Below are 23,931 nucleotides of genomic sequence, written 5' to 3'. Positions count from 1 at the left end.
ATGTGTCAAGTACTGTTCTAAGGTCTTTGTATTTTTATTTTTATATTGAAATATTTTTGTATTTTTCACCCAGAAAAAAACTGAACATAACTATAATAACTTTACAACTTCATGAGTTATCAGAAATGAGCACACCCAAGTATCCATTACTCATGTTACTGGTACCTTTAGGATTCCCTTGAATCACTAGCCTTTTCTTCCTCCCCAAAGGAAGCCACTACCCTGAATTCTAATGCTATAAATCAGTTTTGCTTGTTTATGAACTTCAGTTATGAACTTCAGTTAAATAGAATCATACAGTATGTCCTTTATTTTAGTTTGTTATATTCCTGAGATTCACCCATGATGCTGTGAGTGAATGTAGTTTATCCATCTTTGTTGCCATGTAGTATTTCATTGTATGCCACAGTTAATTATTCCATGATTGATGGATATTGGATATTGGGGTTGTTTACAGTTTTTGACAAGGATGAATAATGCTTCTTGGAACATTCTTATATATGTTTGCACGTTTTAACTCATTTAATTCTCAGAACACCAATAAGGTTTTAGTATTCATATTTTATAGAGAAGAAAACAAAGGGACAGGGAGGTTAAGTAACGCAGGGTCACACACATAATAAATGGAGGAACCAGGATTCAAGCTTAGGCAGTCTGCTTCCAATGGTTGATAATCTGCTATTAACTGTATACATGTATGTGGATTGCTAGAGAGAGCAAAAGTGCTGGCAAGTGCATCATGTGTAATCGTGCATTGTAAAAAACATGATGCACACACACAGAAATGACAGCAGAGATTCTCTCCAGCAAGTGCTTCTTCCATAGAAGGTTTGGAATGAATTCATTATCACTCTTGAGCAAAAAACTGCAAACTTATTATTTCTATAAATGATACCATCTTGCTGTCAAGACCTCTACTCTTGATGATAGAGGGAGTTGGAGAAAAAAACCTCAGTGTGACAAGTGATGATAATGCAATTTATTTCAGTTTGAAATGTCTATTTCATTCTAGCTTGGTCTCTTTCTGATAGATTTTAATTCAATTCAAAATGCCTATTGGGCATTTCTTCACCCCTGCCACCATTATCTCCAGCGTCTTGCCCGTAAGTGGAAATGTGCATTTCCTCCTGGTGGATGGAGGGAGGGGGCATCCAGACCTCTTAGTGTCCTCTGGACCATAGGACTTCTAGTGCAGTTTGGCTGGGCTGGGCCTGGTGGTCCCAAGCAGCTGTTAGCTAAGGTCCTTCTTGATTCTTTGGGTACCGTGTTGGCCCCTCCTGCTGTAATCCATCATTTCTGCTATAGTCTACAGTCTCAAGTGATCTGTGGCCTCCTCATCCTGATCTTAGGCTCCTTCTAGTCCTCCAGTACTAGCTGTGGTTCCCATTGCCAGAATCAAGGCATATGAGAACTTCATGATCCACCAAGTGCCAACCCAAGCCATGAAGGCACCAGAGTGTAAACACAAGGCCCTTCTGCTAGACACTTCCCTTAGCTTTTTCTAGAACATGTTGCCATTTTGAATGCAGTACCATGCCAAATCAGAGATTATCCTCCCAAGCTATGGTTATAATAGTTCTCAGATTCTTCCAATTTCTCAGATTCTCCCAAACCTAGTTAGGTGTTCCTTCTTTGCTCCTAAACCTTTCCATTCCCATTCACTGGGTAGGGTTTCAACCTCAACAGGTCAGCCAGGAAAATTGATATCTGACCACTTATTCCTTATCTTCTCTCTTCCTACCTCTCAGAAATCAAAGGGCTTCCTATTTCCATGAATGTACAATAGGAATTTCCCTTATATCATGTGCTCTTCCTTGTCTTCCCTATTGCATGCTCCTCTCCTTACCTGAAGTCATGCTGGTTGAGGAAGTGTAGGGAATGAAAGTAGATGCGGGAAATATATTAGGTACTATTTAAAAACAATATTGTCCCCATGACACTTCTTTATTTATTTCTGTACTTTTTTTTACAAGGTACATCTATTGCTTTAAAATGCAAGAAAAGCAACCATTTTAACATTTTCTAAAAATCAGAGTGAAAAGAGAATTAGAAAAATATTTTTTGAAAATGTTTATGAATTCATTTAATTTAATGGTCAACATCAAAAGTAGGAATGACTAATCAAAAATTATCTTAATTTTACAGGATCCACAGATTTTGGATATCACTGCTGACCAAGACAAAATAAAGCTCATGTTGAATGAGCTGCAGGTAGTTCTAGATGATCTTCAAAAACGTGCGTTTCAGTATAAATCCTATCAGAAGAATTTTAAGGTAAGGACAGTTCTACACATCTGTTTTTAAAACATATGCATAGAAATGGCATTGATGCACAACCACCCTCAAGAATGTGGCTCTAACATTCAATGTTTGGACACCTATGTGCTAGTCATTGTACCAGAATGGTCTGAAATACAAATATGATGTGTTCTCTGCCTTTGAAGTGTTTAAAGATTAGTACACATGAGAGACAAAGTATCTTTCTTAATAAAAAAATAATGATGAATTATAGGTAAACCCTCAGACCAGGGACTGCACTTTCTTTGTTAAAATATGTATGTGGATTTTTTAACGTGGTCAATTAAAGCCCCTCTAGTCTTTCTTGAATAATATTCAAGCTTCTTTTACATTCTTGTGTGTGTTATGATTCCATGAATGTTGCCTGATTTGCCCTGGTTTGATGCGCCAATTTGGTGAAAGAAGAGAATTTGGGTAAGCCAGGGAATAGATGGATCCCAAAAAAGGGTAGGTTTCGAAGTCTCAAGAAAAATGAAGAGAAATGAGTAAGAGCTTTAAGTGCTCTGAACAGTTATTAAAGAGACCAAAAAGAAAAGAGAATAGGAAAGAAGAGATTCCTAGGGTCAAACCCAGGGAGCCACCAGCAATGAGAGGTATTGTTAGTCTCCCCAGCAGTCTTGGAGGAGTGTCTGGACCTCACGTGGGAATGTACCTATCTATTCCAGAGCCCCAGATGGATGGCCAGAAAGTTATATGAGGAGCTGTCCATTCCAGAGCCCAGGACTTGGTGGGGGCAATCTGCAAAATAATGAGTGTGACTCTAGACGATGTCACTGGTGCGGTACTTGAGATTTGTGCATTGGAGAACTAGGGTTCAAAGTTGTTCCCAGGTTGAGTTAACTGACCTACAAGATGGGACAGTATGCAGTGGGAAGTGAGGTATTGAGGAAACATTGCTTGATAAAAAGTTATAACTAACAGGTGGGCACATCTTGGGTCAGAAAGGATAGCACTGCTTGAGCCAGAGCCTGAAATAAAAGTATGTCCCCTTCTTTCCACACTCTGTATCCATTCTTGATTAATTCTTCTTTCATGATCACCTCAGGTCTACCCTTCCTTCTGCAGCTCTCAGTCACTTGGGGGATAGGAGTAAAGATCTAACTGGCCTAAGGAAATTACTTCTAATTCTTAATGAAGACAAGGTTAGATCCATAATGTCAGGGTGATGCTGATCTCATAAAATGACTTTGGAAGTATTCCCACCTCTTCAGTTTTGGGGGAAAAAGTCTGAGAAAGATTGGCATTAGTTCTTCTTTAAATGTTTGGTAGAATTCACCAGTAAAACCATCTGCTCCTGGAGCCATCTACTTTTGGACTCTTCTGTGTTGGGAGGTTTTGATTATTGGTTCAATCTCCTTATTCCTTATTGGTCTATTTAGATTTTCTACTTCTTCCTGATTCAGTCTTGGTATGTTATATGTTTCTAGGAATTTATCTATTTCTTTTAAGTGATATAATTTAATTGTTGGCATATAACTATTCATAGTAGTCTCTTACAATTTTTTGTATTTCTGTGGTATCTGGTATAAAGTTTCCTCTGATTTTATTTAAGTCTTCTTTTTTTTTCTTCATCTGGCTAAATGTTTATCTATTTTGTTCATCTTTTTTGAAAAAACAGCTCTTAATTTCATTGATCTTTTCTATTTTTCTGGTCTCTAATTTATTTCCACCCTGATCTTTATTTCCTTCCTTCTGCTAATTTTGGGCTTAGTTTGTCCTTTTTCAGCTTCCTTAATGTGTAAAATTGTTTGTTATCTTCCTATTATTTAATACATACATTTATCACTATAAACTGTCCTCTCAGAACTGCTTTTGCAGCATCCCATAGATTTTGGCATGCTGTGTTTTCATTTGTTTCAAGTTTTTTTTTTGTTTTATTTCCCTTTGATTTCCCCTTTAACCTGGTTTTCAGGAGTGTGTTGTTTAGTTTCCACATGCTTATAAATTTTCCAGCTCTCCTCTTGTTGATTTCTAATTTCAAACCATTCTGATTGAAAAAAATACTTGGTATGATTTTAATCTTAAATTTGCTAAGACTTGTCTTGTAGCCTATCATATGATCTATCCTAGGGAATGTTATGTGTGCACTTCGAAAGAATGTGTATTCAGCTGCTGTTGGATGGAATGTTCAAAGCCCTAGCTTATCTCTGTGCAAACAATCCCCCTGGGGGTTTGTTCATTTCTAAGCCAAGGCAGTTTTAAAATGCTTCTATGAAAATAGCTTCTTGATTTTCTTGCAGTCTTTCTCCCTACAGTGTTCATATACAACCCAGGGGTTTAGAAAGAGGTAGAAGCCAGGCTGTTCTTTCCATGTTAAATCTCCCCATCCCCTCCACCAGCTACTGCACAGAAATCTCCTTCTTCTGTCATCTAGCTATACATGTCCCAAAGGAAATGAGTACCTCTGAAAATTCATTTATTTTCCTAAAAAAGGCCAGGCATGTATGATCCAACTTGAAGAACAATGCCAATGATATTCATCATATTTATATCTTTGCTGAACATTTAAGTTCTAAGGAAATGTGAAGAGTTATATTTTGTCACTCAAGTGGAAATTTGAATATACATAGGGTTTATGATTTATTTTTTTCATTTGTTCATATCGCTCCTTTTATTTCCCCATTTAGGACCCACCCATATTCTGCTAAGTAGTCACTGTATCAAGAATTACTGATAGGAGGATAACATAAGATCTTTACATCTGAAAACTAAATAGTGCGTTTTGCTTATTATATTTTTAAAGGTAGAAGTATCAAAGTTTGAAGCTCTGGAAGAAGTTAGTGCTGAATTGAAACTCAAACAATTGCTCTGGGATTCTTTATCTGAATGGGATCAACTCCAACAAGAATGGTTAAAGGTAAAACGAAACAAAACAAAAAAACCTCTCAATCCCAAAATCATTTTTTATTAACTAAACTTAATATCCTAATAATAAGAATTATTTTTAACAATCTGGAGTAGTCTTAATTCAGTAAAATATGCAATGTTACAGTTTTATGGTAATTGTTATCAGTTTTCCAGTGAAATGGGTAAAGGTCTTTCTGTCACTATATACCACAAAGCAGAATGCATTCTTGTAAGACAGGCTTCTTGGGTCCTCCATTTAAGAAGGCTAAATGAAGGAAGCATCAAAAGATCTCACTGCATGATGTTTAACTGCTTTGTGGCTTCTGAATACAATGTTGTCATGATATACTACACCCAAGTGTTCTTGAAGATTGTAGGATTTTATTTGTGATCTACACACTTTAGATTTCTGTTAACTTCTGTTTCTGTTCTGGTTTTGAAAAAAAGGAAGCCATTTTGTTCACTGTGATAGAATAGAATCAGAGTAATGAGATCTAGGATCTTCCCTTAAGAGCTCAACAGTAAATTACCTTAATTAGGGGGCCAAGTACCAACAGCCACCATAGAATTTGATTTTTAGGATCTACCTGTATATTCAAACCTTGATAAGGGTCAACCCTCTAGAAGGCAGAATAGATGATCATCTCTTCTTTCAAGTGTGATATGGACATGTTAGAAATACCATCAACTTTACAGATACTGTTTTACACTTGCTCATTCAGCCTACTTGTGCTGATACCTGTAATTAGAAGTCACATATCTGGTTTAAACACCACTAACACAGAAAGTGTTTCCCAGATAATGTTCTAAGTGCTGGGTATACCGTAGAGACTAAGAATGATAATGTCCAAACCCTCACAGAACTTACCTTTTGGTGAAGAAAATAGAAAACAAACAAATATATGATATAATATCAAAGAATTTTAAGTGCTCTTGTATAACTCCTTTGTCACTTATCTCAGAAGTAGAAAAAGCTCCTGAGGTATGTAGAAAAACTCCTGAGGTATAGAGAAAAAGCTTAGAGAGTTTTCTAATTACCACCATAGTTCAGAACAGAAGCTTCCAAAATGGGATGATGTCATCCCAAACATACAAAAAGACCCATTAGAGGACAGAAAGGAAATGTTGAACCTAGAAGGAAAAAAAGAAAACTGAAGGTTTATAACTACACATAACATATTCATTTTAGGTATATCACATAGCAATTGAATATTTGTATCTATTGTGAAATGATCACTACAGTAAGTCTAGTTAACATCCATTGTCATATATAATTACGAAATTTTTTTTCTATGATGAGAACTTTTAAGATCGATTCTCTTAGCAACTTTCAAATATGCAATACAGTATTGTTAACTATAGTCACCATGCTGTACATTACACCCCCATGACTTATTTATTTTATAACTGGACATTTACATCTTCTTACTCCTTCACCCATTTCACCCACCTCCCAGCCCTACCTCTGACAACCACCAGTCTGTTCTCTGTAAGTTTCCTTTCATTTCATTTTTTTGTTGTTGTTTTAGATTGCACATGTGAGATCATACAGTATTTGTCTTTCTCTGTTTATAGAACTGAGAAATATATTTATAGATACATGTATATTTTGGGGTATATCTTTAAATCATTTATATTAAAGGGGTACATAATCAAATAATAGGAGACTACTGGGTGAGAAAGTTCTAGTTAGTAAGAGTAAGAAGTAGCTATTGGTCTCCTTCCAAGAGTTGGCCCTCAGGAATAAATTACAGGGATTACAATACTACATGATGTAGGAGACAAGAACATGAAAGGAATAAGCAAGTGATGCCTGATACACTATTAGCAATCTTAATATGTAAAGCCATTTCCAAAAGTAGAGAGTTGATTTGGATTAACAATTTAACTACTGGAAAGTCTAGTAAAGTAAAAAATTTTACTATTTCAAGCTTGCCTTTATCATATGTCTTAACTTTTTTTTCTCTTTCTGATTTATAGTCCAAGTTTGACTGCCTGGATCCAGAATTCCTGAACAGTCAAGTTTCTAAATATGCCAAATTTGTGACTCAATTGGAAAAGGGCTTGCCACCCAACAGTGTAGTTCCCCAGCTAAAACATAAGGTGGAAAAAATGAAAGAAAAGGTAAGTTCGGTAGAAATTATTTCAAAAACTCCAGGTCAGTCTGTTACTACTTGATGCTAATGAGACTAAAGTCAGGAATTCTTCCCTGTTTAAATTAGTCAGCTTTGCAGAGAGAAAAAAAAGAATAGACAAATTTTTTCAGAGGCCCTACATCCCTATCTTCAACTGGCCAAATCATGGAATTGAATACCTTGGTTCAAGCAGCATTCAGAGTAAGTTTCCCAAGTGGTAGGGAGCTTAGTGCAGTAATGGGTTGTAGGTATGCCAAGATACTGATCCACTCAGGCCTTAGACAGCCAAATGAGGCTAGTGCAGCCTTGTCCATTTATATCACTGCACCAAATAAATATGCCATTTTCCAGATGTACTATGACTTGACAGTTGGGAAGCCCAGCAGTGGGTGTATGAGACTGGCTCTTTGAAACTTACCACTGCTGAACCAGTACTTGAAATGGGAATGAAAAGTATTATGATTTTATCCTTTTAAGCAGTTTTAGATTTTTTTAAAAGATGAGATAAAGGACTAAAAGAAGACATGGGTAGGAAAAGTAAGCAAAACTTTAGGCGCAACAAGAAGAGCGTTTTTGCAGTGTCTCCCTCTTTAGTTTTACAATATCTAGTCAAAACACTTTCCCAAGGTTTCTTATGTCAGCCTCTTTCTTCTTCATTTGCCCGTCGTGTGATTATATCATATGATTGTAAACAAATTTATTTGTCACAGTCTTTATTCATCTTGCATTCCTTCAGAGTTCTGGTTGATTTTTTAAAAATATTTGCATATAGTAAAAGTCACTTTTTATGGTATACAGTTCTGTGGGGTTTTACAAATGGGTAGAGTCGTGTATAAAACACAACAGTACCATACAGAATAGTTCCATCACCCCCCAAAGTCCCATAAGCTGTTCTTTGTAGTCAGCCAACCCCAGGCAACCACTGGCCTGTTTTCTGTCCCTAAAGTTCTTCATTTTATATACGATATAAATGGAATTATACAATATGCAGCCTTTTGGGTCTGGCAGTGTTCACCTAGAAAAATGCATTTAAAATACATCCAGATACTTCTCTTCAGAATATATAACATACTCTTCTAACTCAAAAATAAAAAGAGAAATAATCCTTTAAAATGGGCAAAGGAGGGGCACCTGGGTGGCTCAGTCGTTAAGCGTCTGCCTTTGGCTCAGGTCATGATCCCAGGGTCCTGGGATCAAGTCCCATATCAGGCTCCCTGCTCCGCGGGAAGCCTGCTTCTCCCTCTACCACTCCCCCTGCTTTTGTTCCTGCTCTCACTATGTCTGTCTCTGTCAAATAAATAAATAAAATCTTTTTAAAATATATTTTTTTAAGATTTTATTTATTTATCAGAGAGAGAGAGAGACAGAGGCAGGCAGAGGGAGAAGCAGGCTCCTTGCTGAGCAAGGAGCCCGATGTGGGACTCGATCCCCGGACCCTGGGATCATGACCTGAGCCGAAGGCAGAGGCTTAACCGACTGAGCCATCCAGGCATCCCATGAATAAATAAAATCTTTAAAATAAAATAAAATGGGCAAAGGATTTGAACAGACATGTCCCCACAGAAGATACATGAAAAGAGGCTGAACGTCATTAGCCATCAGGGAAATGCAAATCAAAGCCACAATGAGCCACCAGTCCACATCCATCAGAATGGCTATGATCAAAAGGATAGATTATATAATAAGTGTCGGTAAGGATCTGGAGAGTTGGAACCCTCATGTGTTGCTGGTGGGATTATAAAGTGGTATAGCTTCTTTGGAAAACAGTTTGGCAGTTTCTCAAAAGGGACTCCGCTCCTAGACATTTATCTAAGAGAATTGAAAACATATATTTACACAAACACTTGTATATGAATGTTCATAGCAACATCATTCATAACAGCCAAGAGTGGAGAAACCCCAAATGTCCATCAACTAATGAATAAATCAACAAAATGTAATATATCTATACAATGGAATATTACTCAGCAATAAAAAGGAATGAAGTTTTGATACATGCTATAGCATAGATGAAGCCTGAAAATGTTATACTAAGTGAAAGAAGCCAATCATAGAAAGACTTCATAGCGTATGGTGTCATAGATATGAAATGTCTAGAGTAGAGAAATCAATAGAGAAAGTAAATTTAGTAGTTACCAGACACTGTGGTGGAGGAGAAATGGGTGATGCAAGCTAATGGGTATGGGGTTTCCTTTTGGGGTCATTAGATAGCAATAAGTAGTTCATAGTGATAGTTCTAAAATTAGATAGTGGTGATAGTTGCACATCTCTGTGAATTGGAATATTTTTTTAAAAAGATTCTTACAAAACAGATGAACATAGGGAAAGGGTAGAAAAAATAAAATAAGACAAAATGAGAGAGGGAGACAAACCATAAGAGACTTTTTTTTTTTTTAAGATTTTATTTATTTATTTGAGAGAGAGCACGTGAGAGGGGGGAGGGTCAGAGGGAGAAGCAGACTCCCTGCTGAGCAGGGAGCCCGATGCAGGACTCGATCCAGGGACTCCAGGATCATGACCTGAGGCGAAGGCAGTTGCTTAACCAACTGAGCCACCCAGGCGCCCACCATAAGAGAATTTAACTATAGGGAACAAACTGAGGGTTGCTGGAGGGGAGGTTGGAGGGGATGGGGTAGCTGGGTGATGGGCATTAAGGATGGCACATGATATAATGAGCACTGAGTGTTATATACAACTGATGAATCCCTTAACTCTACCTCTGAAACTAATAATATACTATATGTTAATTGAATTGAAATACAAAATTTAAAAAAAAAGATTCTTCCATGTTGTTAGGTGAATCAATAGTTTGTTAATTTTTATTGCTGAGTAATAATTCCATTATATAGATTATCACAGTAGGTTTTTCCATTCACCTGTTGAAAGGCATTTGGGTTGTGACCAGTTTTATAGCAATTATTAATAAGCTATTCTCAACAGTCCTGTGCAGCTTTTTGAGTGAACATGAGTTTTTAATTCACTTGGGTAGGTAACTAAGAGTGGGATTTGTCGGTGGCGTGATAAGTATATGTTTAGAAGAAACTCGCCTAACTGTTTTTCAAAGGACTATAACATTTTGCCTTCCCACGGGCCGTTTGTGAGAATTCTAGCTGTTCCTCATCCTCCCCAGCACTCCTTATTGCTTGGGAGGTTTTCTGTGTGGTTTGGTTTGGTTTTCATTTCAGTCACTCGAGTAAATGTATAGAAGTATCTCATGGCAGTCATGTTTGCATTTTTCCAGTGACTAATCATGCGGGGTATATTTTAAATGTCTTTTTTCCATCCTTTTATCTTCTTTGCTGAAGTGTCTGTTTGGCTCTTTGCCCCATTTTTAATTGGGTTGCTTGTTTTGTTATTATTGTGTTTTAAGAGTTCTCTTTGAAATCTGGATCCAACTCCTTTTTCAAATATGTAACCTGAAAATATTTTTTCCCAGTCAGTGTCTTGTCTCTTCAATCCCTTACCAGTGACTTTCAAAGTGCAAATGGTTTTAATATGAATAAAGTTCAATTTATATTCTTTGCTTTTATGGATTATCTTTTTAGTATATTATCTAAAAATGTTTTTGCTAAACTTAAGGGTCACACTGATTTTCTCCTGTATTTGCCTCTAGAAGTTTTATAGTTTTACTTTTTTTTACATTAAAGTTTATGAATTATTTTGAGTTATTTTGCATAAAATATGAGAGATGTGTCAAGGTGTACATTTTTTACATTTGGATATCCACTCAATCCAGCACCATTATTTGAAAAGACTATCCTTTCTCCATTGAACTGCCCTTGCACCTTTGCCAGAAGTCAGCTGACTATATTTTTTAGTTTATTTCTGGACTCTATTCTGTTTTGTTGTTCTGTGAGTCTATTCTTTCGCCAATACTATACTGTTTTAATAACTATAGCTAGTAAGTCTTGAAATCAGGTAGTATGTGTAAGTCCTCCAAATTTGTTCTTCTTCTTCACAATCATTTTGTCTATTCTAATTTCTTTTTCTTTCCATGTAAATCTTAGAATTAGGTTGTCAATCTGTATAAAAAATTGCCAGGAGGGCGCCTGGGTGGCTCAGTCATTGAGCGTCTGCCTTCGGCTCAGGTCATGATCCCAGGGTCCTGGGATCGAGTCCCACATCGGGCTCCCTCCTCGGGGGGAAGCCTGCTTCTCCCTCTCCCACTCCCGCTGCTTGTGTTCCTACTCTCGCTATCTCTGTCTCTGTCAAATAAATAAATAAAATCTTTAAAAAAAAATTGCCAGGAATTTTTGAAGGATTGTGTTGAATGTATAGATCAATTTGAAGAGAACTGACATCTTAACCTGATGAAGTTTTCCAGTCTGTTACCAGCATATCTCTTCATTTACTTTTTTCATCGAAGTTTTATAGTTTCAGTACACAGATTCTGCATGTATTTTGTTAGTTTTATAATTAAACACTTTTTGTTATACTAATGTTTTTTTTTAAAAAAATAGATTTTATTTATTTATTTATTTGTCAGAGAGAGAGAGAGAGGAGCATACACGAAGCAGGCTCCCATAAGGAGCCCGTTGTGGGACTTGATCCCAGGGCCCTGGGATCATGATCTGAGCTGAAGGCAGATGCTTAACCAACTGAGCCACCCAGGCGTCCCAATAATACTGTTTTTAATTCCAAATTTATTGCTGCTATATAGCAGAATACTATTGAATACTATTGACCTTTGTATATTGATCTTATATCCTGTGATGTTATTAAATTCAGTTTTTAATTTTAGGAGCTTTTTTTATACATTAAAATGAGTTTGGAAGGGTTCCTTCTTCTGTTTTCTGGAGAAAAGAGTATAGAATTAATATTATTTCTTCTTTAAGTGCTTAGTAGAATTCACCGGTGAAGCCATTTCAGCTTGAAGTCTCCTTTTTCAGAAGGCTTTTAACTACAAATTGAATTTCTTTAATACATATTGAATTATTTAGGTTATCTATTTCTTCTTGAGGGGTTTTATAATGTATTTTTCAAAGTAATGGTCCATTTCATCCAAATTGTTGAATTTGTAGACATAGAGTTGATCATAATATTTCTTTATTATCCTTTAAAAGTATGTGGGATCTGGGGCACCTGGCTGGCTCAGTCGGTTAAGTTTCCGACTCTTGGTTTCGGCTCAGTTCATGATCTCATGAGTTGTGATATCGAGCCTTGTGTTGGACTCTGTGCTCAGCAGGAAGTCTGCTTGAAGATTCTCTCCCTCTGCCGCTCGCCCAACTCACTCTCTCTCACTAAAATAAATAAATAAGTCTTTAAAAAAAAAAGTATGTGGGATCAGAAGTGATGTCCCATTTTTCACTGTCGATGTTGATAATTTGTATCTTTCTGTATAGATTTATCTGTTCTCTGCTTATCTATCTGTCTAGTAATCCAACCATCCATTTGGTTGTTTATTTATGTCAATATAAACTCATGGATATTTATTTTATAATTTGTATTATAATACAATACTACATTATTTATTGTTTGCTTAAATCATTACAACTTCGGCTATTGAGAATTCTGAGTTGACTTCTGTGTCCCTTTGATGTACCTCATCATTTTGGTTTTTGTATTTTACCTTTACATATACTATATGCACAATATATTACTACTATTTTTTTTTTAATTTTATTATGTTATGTTAGTCACCATACAATACATCATTGGTTTTTGATGTGGTGATCCATGATCCATTGTTTTCGTATAACACCCAGTGCTCCATGCAGTACGTGCCCTCCTTAATACCCATCACCGGGCTAACTCATGCCCCCACCTCCCTCCCCTCTAAAACCCTCAGTTTGTTTCTCAGAGTCCATAGTCTCTCATGGTTGGTCTCCCCCTCTGATTCCCCTTCATTTTTCCCTTCCTTCTCCTAATGTCCTCCATGCTATTCCTTATGTTCCACAAATAAGTGAAACCATATGATAATTGACTTTCTCTGCTTGACTTATTCACTTAGCATAATCTCCTCCAGTCCCATCCATGTTGATGTAAAAATTGGGTATTCATCCTTTCTGATGGCTGAGTAATATTCCATTGTATATATGGACCACATCTTCTTTATCCATTCATCTGTTGAAGGGCATCTCGGCTCTTTCCACAGTTTGGCTACTGCGGACATTGCTGCTATGAACATTGGGGTGCATATGGCCCTTCTTTTCACTACATCTGTGTCTTTGGGGTAAATACCCAGGACTGCAATTGCTGGGTCATAGGGTAGCTCTATTTTTAAATTTTTGAGGAACTTCCACACTGTTTTCCAAAGTGACTGTACCAACTTGCATCCCCACCAACAGTGTAAGAGGGTTCCCCTTTCTCCACAACCTCTCCAACATTTGTTGTTTCTTTCCCTGTCCATTTTTGCCATTCTAACTGGTGTAAGGTGGTATCTCAATGTGGTTTTGATTTGGATTTCCCTGATGGCTAATGATGATGAACATTTTTTCATGTGTCTGTTAGCCATTTGTATGTCTTCTTCAGAGAAGTGTCTTTTCATATCTTCTGCCCACTTTTTGCCTTGATTATTTGTTTTTTGGGTGTTGAGTTTGAGAAGTTCTTTATAGATCTTGGATACCAGCCCTTTATCTGTAGTGTCATTTGCAAATATCTTCTCCCATTCTGTGGGTTGCCTCTTTGTTTTGTTGACTGTTTCCTTTGCTGTGCAGAAGCTTTTTATCTTGATGAAGTCCCAAAAGTTCATTTTTGCTTTTGTTTCACTAGCTTTTGGAGATGTATCTTGAAAGAAGTTGCTGTGGCCGATGTCAAAGAGGTTACTGCCTATGTTCTCCTCTATTTTTATTTTATGTAATCATCTTTCAGGACAATCAAAATAGGAAACAAAATGAAATTTATTTTGCCTTTATTCCATTTCTAGTGTTCTTCATTTCTTTGCATGGATCTGAGATTCTGACTCATAGCCTGAAGAACTTCCTTTAATATTTCTTATTGAGTAGGTATGCTAACAATGAATTCCCTAAATTTTTGTTTTGAGAAAGTCTTTATCCTTTATTTTGAATGATAATTCAAATGATAATTTAAACTTATCATACTGAGTCAACAGGTTTTGTTTTTTCTTTCAGCAGTTTAAAAGCATCCTTTCATTACTTTCTTGCTTGCACAGTTTCTAACAAGAAATCTTCTATTGTTCTTGTCCCTGTTCTTCTGTAGATAATATGTATTTTTTGGTTGAGCTGTCTTCAAGATTATTTCTTTTTCTTCATTTTTGTCAGTTTATAATGTGGTATGCCCAGGTGTGTGTTGTTGTTGTTGTTTACAGTTTGTATTTATCCCATTTAGCATTCCCTGAGTTTCTTGGATCTGTGGTTTGGTGTCTGTCTTTAATTTTGAAAAAAAAAAAAAATGCAGCCATTATGTTATTCTTTGAGATTTCTATTGCATATTTTAGACCATTTGATATTGTCCTATAGCTCTTGGATGCTCTGTCTATGGTTTTGGTTTTGGTTTTTGGTTGTTTGGGGTTTTTAACCACTATTTTTTTCTCATGTCAGTGTGGAGAATTTCTACTCACTTATCTTCCAGTCCATGGATCCTTGGCTGTGTCAAGCTCATCAAAGGCATTCTTTATCTCTCTTGCTGTCTTTTTCCATTCTAACATTTATTTAATTCTTAATCATAGCTTCCATCTTTCTTTTTTTTTTAAGATTTTATTTATTTGTCAGAGAGAGAGAGAGAGCACAAGCAGGGGGAGTGTAGGCAGAGGCAAAAGCAGGCTCCTCCTGAGCAGGGAGCCCGACGCGGGGCTTGATCCCAGGACCCTGGGATCCTGACCTGAGCCGAAGGCAGACACTAAACTAACTGAGCCACCCAGGTGTCCCAGCTTCCATCTTTCTATTGACATTTCCCATCTGGTCTTGTATGTTGCCTACCTTTTCCATGAGAGCCATTACCATATTAATTACAATTATTTTGAATTCTCTATTAATTTCAACATTGTGTGTCATATCTGAGTCTGGTGTTTATTTTTTTATTTTGTTTTTTGTTTTTATCTAGTAAGTGTATGTTTATCTTAACTTTTATACAGTTCCTACATTTTTATTGAAAGCCAGACATCTTATGTAGTACAGTAGATACTGAAGTAAATAATTTTTTTTTTTTATTTGAGAGAGACAGAGATAGTGAGAGAGAGCTCGAGCAGGAAGGAGGGGGAGCAGCAGACACCCCACAGAGCAGGGAGCCCGATGCAGGGCTCGATCCCAGGACGCTGGGATCATGACCTGAGCCGAAGGCAGAGGCTTAACCATCTGAGCCACCCAGGCGTCCCTGAAGTAAATAATTTTTATGCCTGGAGATGAGTATGCCTTTCCTCCTACTTGGCTTTTTGTGTGGCATGTTATGTTAAATCTAGTAAGGAATTGGGCTAGATTTGAGGTTTGATGTTGCTATGGTTACCCTCAATATACTACAGCCTTCAAATTGTTCTTTTGATATCTCGTGTTTATGGTTGGGCTCATTTGCCAAAGATTATTTTTTCAATTTTTGTTTGTCCCTGACCTTGGGTCCTCTCTATGTATTGTCCTCAGAGAGAATCTGTCTCTTGCAACTAATCAGTCTGTATTCCACTGTTATTTTTATTCAGTATTTGTTAGCCCAGTGGGAGAGGTGAGGAGGGGCATTCCATTGGTGTTCTGATTAAGCCTCTATCTTAGTAAGGCACTGTGTCCCTTGTTCTCAGACTGTTGACCTTCACGGGTATTCCTGCCCCTCCTCCAGCTGTAGTAATGAGCCTAGAATGTATTTCTTTCCCTCCCCCCCATGAGTAGAGCTTTTATTTTTCCAATTCTGTTTCTCCCAGTATATACAGAAATCTACAGTGGGTTATCACAATGCCTTAAAATGACAGTGTTTGTTGCTCATTTCCCTGACATTAAGTCATTTGTCCCATAGGGAAACTAGGAGAAATGGGTTGATTAGAGTTAAAATAGTGGCTGCTGTGTTCCTCCCCCCAGGCAACACCATAAGGTAGACTTTCTTAGGATTCTCCCCAATCTTCCCTGTGAACATCTTTGTATTTGTAGCCCCCAGGGACTTCACACTCTCATGCTACTCTACGCTCACTCGTTAGCAATTTATTTTTAAAATTTAGCTGAATCTTCTTGCTAGCTTAAGTGGCAACCCAAGGCATCTGTCCTAGGTAAGCAAATTCTCAGGTCCTGTTTTTTTGCTGTGGAGAAATCTACAGATACCCGTCTCTCCCCAAATTTTGAGTTAGTTGGTTGCCCTGCAACCTCAATTTTCTGATGGGCTCAATAGAAGTCATTAATTTTCAGTTTGTCCAGAATTTTCTTTTGTAAGAGCACAAGTTGTATTCTTTCCAGTTCTCCACATTCCTGAATTGAAACCAGAAGCCTTGGGCTATGTTTTTAAGGTAGGGGAAGTGGGTGGGGGGATGGGGTAATTGGGTGATGAGCATTAAGGAGGGCACTTGACATAATGAGCACTGGGTGGTATATGCAAGTGATGAATCACTAAATTCTACCACTGAAACTAATAATACACTATATGTTAACTGAAAAAAAAAAAGAAATAAACAAACTCCTATATCTATAATCAAAAAAAAGATAAAAAGCATGGTGCCTTTGAGAGTGTTTGCTTTCCAGCTTCCAGTTATCATTGACTTGAGGAACCCAACTTTGAAGGCAAGACATTGGGCAGCTATTGAACAAACAGTTGATGCCTCCCTAGTGGACCTTGAAATTCCATTAACCTTGCAGAAGCTCTCTGAGTTGCGTGTTTTTGATTTTGGCCAAGAAATCCAGGACATTTCTGGGCAGGCTTCTGGAGAAGCTGCCTTAGAAACAATTCTTAAAAAGGTAAATCTGAAAAATATGTTCTGAAGATCAAGGAATGTAGGTTTTCATATTCAGCATGAAGATCACCAACGTTTGATTCATCTAGATGGGTTTTTCAACATTGCAGCTCTCACTCTCTCATTATCATTCATCCTTCTGTTATTTCCTTACATTTATTATCATTATTATTATTATCAGTAGCAGTTTGATCAGTATCCTCTCTCTATTTAGCTTATAGCCCATTTTGATGACAACAAAGTTTGATATTTCCATGCTTATATAAAAAAACATATTCCAAGGAAGATCTTTTGTACCAAAATACATCATCTTTCAAACTACCAGAAAAAAGTAACTGTGAAATGCTACAAAAGACACTGAAGCTACTTAAGCTACTTACCTCTACTTAAGCTGCTTACCTCCTTACCCTAAAAATACACACATACCTACAAATCACCTGTGTAAAAAGAAATATTTTCTTTACATTTAAAGCATAAAGTGGTAAGGGGTAGACATTAACATACCACAAGTTATTCATATGTGTTAATCTTCATCAATAAAATTTAGCATATCTGTATCCTTTAACCAAAAAGAGGATTTTAAGAATTTTAAAGGCAGTAAAGAGGAAAATGGGATGATTATGGAGTTTTCACTTATTTTATTCTACATGCATTTATTGAGTACCTAAACAGAAATGAATTTAAGTATCCTAAAATGTGAATTATTTCTAAGGTGGAGGATTCTTGGAAAACAACCGAATTCGTCATTCTCCCTCACCGTGACTCCAAAGATGTGTTTATTCTGGGCGGCACAGATGACATACAGGTAGGGTAACTGGGTAATTGAAAACCCATGGTGGGGTGCCTGGGAGGCTCAGTCATTAAGCGTCTGCCTTCAGCTCAGGTCATGATCCCAGCGTCCTGGGATGGAGCCCCACATCAGGCTCCTTGCTCGGTGGGAAGCCTGCTTCTCCCTCTCCCACTCCCCCTGCTTGTTTTCCCTCTCTCGCTGTGTCTCTCTCTGCCAAATAAATAAAATCTTAAAAAAAAAAAAAAAAAAACCGTGGTAAAGATTGGTCAGACCTACTCCTGAATCTTCTATGGGAGATTATGATGAAGGAATGAAATATGAGAGTTACTAAGAAAAAATCTAATTGGAAAGGCAAAATATGAATATGTATAATTGACAGGAATGCTTGTACATGAAATATTTAGCAAAGCAATAAAAGTAGCATATATATGAATTATAATCTTGTAGTTAACAGTGGAAGAGTTTAGAAAAATAAGAGATAATTTATGGCTGAAGCGATCACAGAATCCTTCCTAGACCAGCCAAGACATGCTGGACCTTAAAGAATAAATGGTGTTTGACAGACATAGATGAGAATGAAGGGCATTTCAAACCATTTCAATGAGGCAAAGAAACATGAATGAGCATTTCAGGTTTATAGCATACTAGGAAACTAAGTTCACTTGAATTTTTTGAGATTAGGAGTAGATGGCTATACTCTATGAACAATAAAAGAAAATAAATCTAATCCATGTGTTTGGAATATTCTTAGTGATTAAAAATTCAAAGACACATTTGTTTAGCAAAAGGATCTGTGTCTTATGGCCTAATTTAAAAAGCAAAGCCCTGGCACATTTGGGTGTACCCACACCGGAACTAATGATGAGATGGCTTTGCCAGGTACAGGTTGGAAGAGCAAGACCAGATGTCACTCTGGGCAGTAGATGAAAGAGTAAACCCAAGATGAAGTCAGGTAGTAGGAGGCCAAGTGATGCTAGGTGATGGGGCTTCTGCTCTCAAGAAATTTATAATTTAAATAGGGCAATTAAAATCCTTTAGATTAACAGACACATTTTTTACAGAATGCACATGTTCTGTAAGGGTTGCTGTAGTGTAAGGGGAAAAGTAGGGGAAGGAGGTAGAGAGAAAACTGTTTATAGTCCTTCTAAGCTTGATATGAATGAGTTCAGTTTCCCTCTTCTGCAAGATAATTGAGATAAAGTGATGTTTCATTAGATAGAGAAGATAATTTTAATTTAAAACTTTTTAATTTTGCAAGTTTTGAATCCTTTGAGAAATAAAAGCTTAGATGACCAAATGGTGTAAAGAAGGTACCAGATACCTAAAAGTAGGGGGAGAGAGAAGAGTATTGAACCAAACAAAAAACATGTGCCATTAATAATTACAGAAATAGCCAAGATTTGGCAGTCAAAAGTCTCTTGGTGACATTTGAGAGAACGTCAGAGTGGGTTGTGAGCCATTGAAGGGAAAAGGATGGGTAGGAAACAGTAGGTGAGACTAAGCTATTTATTTAAAAAGTTGGCTTTTAAGTGGACTCTCGAGATTAAACATCTGTAATTATCTTTGAGAGCACAAACTCATAAAGCTGCATATTTTCTTCTTCTTTCTTTAAAGGTCCTTCTTGATGACAGCACCATCAACATCGCAACCATTGCCTCATCACGTTATGTTGGTCCATTGAAAACTCGAGTGGATGACTGGCAGAAACAACTTGCCTTATTTAATCAAACACTGGTGAGTGAGGGCAATTTCATGCACTCAGAGAATTGGAGAGCCATGGTACTTTAGAAATCATTTCTCCAATCATTTAAATGTGATGTAGTTTAGATAAGATTTAATTGTTGACATTTTATTATATTCAGAATGTAAAGAAAATGCAAATATGCTAAGTTCTTCTTTATATGATTATGCCATGTCTCTTGAATTAGTTATTATTGCCATGAAACAAAATACCACAAACTTGGTGGTATGAAACGGTCTATATTTATTATACATATCACAGTTTCTGTGGGTCAGGAGTTCAGATATGGCTTAACTGAGTCTCCTACTTAGGGTCTCACAAAGGTTCAATCAAGTTGTGGGCCAGGACTTGGTTTTCATCAGAGGTTCAACTCAAGGAGGATCCACTTCCAAGCTCACTCAGGTTGTTGGCAGAAATAATTTCCTCACAACTCTGGGACTAAGGGCTTCAATTTCTTGCTGGCTATCATCCTCAGCTCCTAGATGCTGCCCACATTTTGTGTTTATTTATAAATCTGTAGTTTTATTGAGACAAAGCTGACAGTGTGGTATGAAGTTCACATTTAAACAAAGTTTTCACAGAAACCTAAAACATGCCTGAAAAGATTTTATAGTGGAGTTCTAGATGCAGGTCTAGATGATGGGAAGTACTGATGGGTATCATGATTCAAGATAGCATTTTGAGTATTCGTTAATTCTTAAGATTAAAAAAAATTATTTTTGTTCTGTGTTTTAAAGTGATCACTGCCCCAGTATGAAAACTGAATCTTCTCCTGAGATGAGGGCTTTTGAAATCATTCAGCTCTTGAAATGATTCAGTGAACTTGTGTTGTCAGTGACTGAACCCTGCCACCAATGGTTTCAGAATTCAAAGTTCAAAAAACAGAGAAGCTCCAAGGGTTTTTCACCCTAAGAATATGAGCCCTTGTCTCATATGAGCTACTCTCATTCCCTCCGTACCACCCTCTTCCCCTCCCTAAGTACCTCGGCCAGTTGATATTTATAACTTCATAATTGGAAAAGAAAGGGCCTTCTTGTCAATTAGAAGAATTAGCACCTCTAAGAACAATCTGCCTATGAATACGCTCCAGTGAAAGACTTTCCCTCCTCAACCAGTTTCCATCCCAAAATGGCAGACAGCTTTGGTAACTTACTAACTGGCTTAAACCTTAATGCAACAGCATTAAGCTCAGGCAGGGAATATCCGGGCTTCTAAGCTTCAGGCCTTCGAAGCTTTTAGACAGCCTCTGACAATGCCACAACAACCTCGTATTTACTAGAAAAACACACACTTGCTTAAAGTCTCCTTGGTACCCTTCCTTGTGGTACACCTTTCCTTTTTATTTTATTCTACCTCAAGTTATCCCATGGTAGAACAAAGAATCCACTTACACTGATCTTACTTTGTTCCCATCCAATCTCTTTCTTAGACTTCAGATGTTTAGCTTGATTTAATTACGTTTAGGTTTCTAAATATTCTAATATGAAATGTTATCTGTGAAATAATAAAGGCACTAAGTAGGAAAAGATCGTTCGTTCCAACTTTGTTTCATAGAGTTCATTTTCAGGAATCCACCCTCTTTGATGAACCCCTTATAATCTGACCCCTGGCTGGCCTCCTGTACTGATGGCTGAGCCCTATGAAGGGAGGGACTACAGAGCAAAGTAATGTTTTCATAGAGGGCCCTTCCATAAAGTGCTGACTAGTGGGGACTCTCCAAAGAATTAACTGTCTGGAAAGTAAGAGACCTGAGATAAATCAGGGAGTGGTTGTGACACTAGGCCTCAGGCATAACCCCCGAATCCAGAGTGAGAAGTGAGAAACTCACAGATGTTGGGCCGACACATGTGCTGGTGGGAGGCACAGAGGACAGCGAGAACTAGATCCCGACACTGCATTTCTGGTTTCTTCGATGAACAGTGACAGAGGCAGTGGGTGATTTTCTTCTTCCTCCAGTCCTCTGTACTTGCCGTGTGTTCTGATTTTACTTTTTTGATTGAAGAAAATGAATCATATTTCTTTTTTAAAAAGAGAGGAAAGAATATAGATATAACTGAGGCCAAAAAAAGGAAAAACTCAAAAAACCTTTTTTTTTTTTTTTTTTGGACAACCCTTTCTGTATTTGGAAATAGTCACTAAACACTTCCCAACCTTCAGAGTTCTTTAAGTATCTTGCCTCCCCTTAGACTGTCTCCTCTGGGCATTTTAGTCCTCTTTCTCTGGGTCTATTCTAGTTACCACACAGTAGATTCATTATAACTCTACCTAGTAGAGCATGGGTTGAAATTAGGCTGTAGTGAGTCTTGGACCTTGTAAGGAGGTTTCATCTCAAAGAACCTGTGAGAAGTCCCCCAAATGAAAAAGATATAATGAGTCCCCATGTAATTATTTTTAATGTAACTGTGTTTTTGATTTGGGATGAAAAATTTGATAATGCCCATATTTTTCTCCTAGGAAGAGTGGCTGAACTGCCAGAGAAACTGGCTCTACCTAGAAAGTATTTTTAATGCTCCAGATATTCAGAGGCAATTGCCTGCCGAGGCTAAGATGTTCCTGCAAGTGGATAAGTCATGGAAAGAAATCATGAGGAAGGTGAACCGGTTGCCTAATGCTCTTCGAGCAGCTACTCAACCAGGTATAAAACAAAATTTTAAAAACAAATAAAAAGGGGCGCCTGGGTGGCTCAGTCGTTAAGTGTCTGCCTTTGGCTCAGGTCATGATCCCAGGGTCCTGGGATCGAGCCCCACATCAGGCTCCCTGCCCCACATCAGGCTCCCTGCCCCACATCAGGCTCCCTGCTCCACGGGAAGCCTGCTTCTCCCTCTCCTGCTCCCCCTGCTTGTGTTCCCTCTCTCGCTGTGTCTCTCTCTCTCTCTGTCAAATAAATAAATAAAATCTTTTAAAAAAATAAATAAAAAGGCTTTACAACCATCTAAAATGTTTAGCACCTATAAGATTCTGGCAATATGGGGTACAGTCAATCCTTCATTCTTGTCAGCATTGATGACCAGGAATATTTGTGGCACATCGACACTCTTGCTGAACAATGTGAATTGAACACTGTTGTTGTTGTTGTTGTTAATTATTATCACTGTTATTATTACCTGTCAGCTTAGTTCATAGTTTGGGCACCCAAGAATCTGATTCTTTTTTTTTTTTAAAGATTTTATTTATTTATTTGACAGAGAGAGACACAGTGAGAGAGGGAACACAAGCAGGGGGAGTGGGAGAGGGAGAAGCAGGCTCCCCACTGAGCAGGGAGCCCGATGCCGGGCTCAATCCCAGGACTCTGGGATCACAACCTGAGCCGAAGGCAGACGCTTAACGACTGAGCCACACAGGCGCCCCAAGAATCTGATTCTTTTTGCTGCTTTTATAATTTGGGGATTCTGCCACAGAGTCTCAGTGAGGCTTGCATATCAGAATTTGACTACAAGATATATATTCACATTCAGTTGACCCATTCTGCTAAAGCTCTCACAGACTTATAACCATAAAAATTTCCACATCTTATTTTTCATTAATTCATTAAAAACATTTAAAAATATTACCACAAATTATAATTCTAATCTCAAGACTGAAATGTGTTTTAATAAGTTCTGTTTCTAAGGAGATGGAATCAAAGCATTGGTGTGGGCACATACATGGTTATTGAACTTTATCAAAGCCTCAGCAAGCTTGCGTGTTGTTCTGCAACATATGACTTTTTCTGGTGAATAGCTCTAGACAGCTTCCCTGTCAAGCAGAGGCAGCCTGCTGGGCTATGCCCTTTGCCCAAAGACGCTTACATAAAAACAGAAACAGAAAGGAAAAACTATATGGTGTGATAGAATTAAAAACTTTTAAGCTTTGGGGCTCTGAAGGTCACCCACATTTTTTGACTCCTAGCCAGCAGTTGAATCACTCCAGCCTCTGCTTCTGTCCTAACATCTCTCTGCCTCTGACCCTCCTGCCTCCCTCCTCGAAGGACCCCTCCGATTACATTGGGTCCACTAGATGATCCAAGATAATCTCCCCATCCCATGATCATTGGTCACATCTCCCAACTTCCTTTTTCCGTATACACTAACGTATTCTCAGGTTCTGGGGAATAGGACACGGACATCTCTGAGCACCGTTTATTCTGCCTACCACATGCATATTCAAACCTTTTGCTGCAATAATGTTAACGTGTGTGATCAGAGTGCTGCCACAGACTTGTTACATAACTTTTGAAATTAAAAATATATATATGATTCCAAAATACGTCTGGTCCTAGGGATTTCAGATAAAGAAGTGTGGACCTATAAATGTCATTTGGTGA

At 37.6% G+C, this 23,931-nt stretch overlaps 1 protein-coding gene across 1 annotated transcript in view; it reads left to right on the top strand.

Moving 5' to 3' along the window:
* Nucleotides 1-23,931, top strand: part of DNAH6 (dynein axonemal heavy chain 6) — a 244,011-nt gene that overhangs the window by 80,502 nt on the left and 139,578 nt on the right. Inside the window, exons 17-23 of the mRNA XM_035001185.1 lie at nucleotides 2,146-2,274; nucleotides 5,042-5,155; nucleotides 7,126-7,269; nucleotides 16,889-17,101; nucleotides 17,810-17,902; nucleotides 19,502-19,621; nucleotides 22,083-22,263. Of these exons, the coding sequence (XP_034857076.1) occupies nucleotides 2,146-2,274; nucleotides 5,042-5,155; nucleotides 7,126-7,269; nucleotides 16,889-17,101; nucleotides 17,810-17,902; nucleotides 19,502-19,621; nucleotides 22,083-22,263 (994 nt within the window). The remainder of the gene's footprint in view (nucleotides 1-2,145; nucleotides 2,275-5,041; nucleotides 5,156-7,125; nucleotides 7,270-16,888; nucleotides 17,102-17,809; nucleotides 17,903-19,501; nucleotides 19,622-22,082; nucleotides 22,264-23,931) is intronic.

This window comes from Mirounga leonina, unplaced genomic scaffold (genome assembly GCF_011800145.1).
Source record: "Mirounga leonina isolate KUSES-001 unplaced genomic scaffold, KU_Mleo_1.0 Mir_125, whole genome shotgun sequence".
NCBI lineage: Eukaryota > Metazoa > Chordata > Mammalia > Carnivora > Phocidae > Mirounga > Mirounga leonina.
This window is presented reverse-complemented; position numbering and strand designations above follow the sequence as displayed.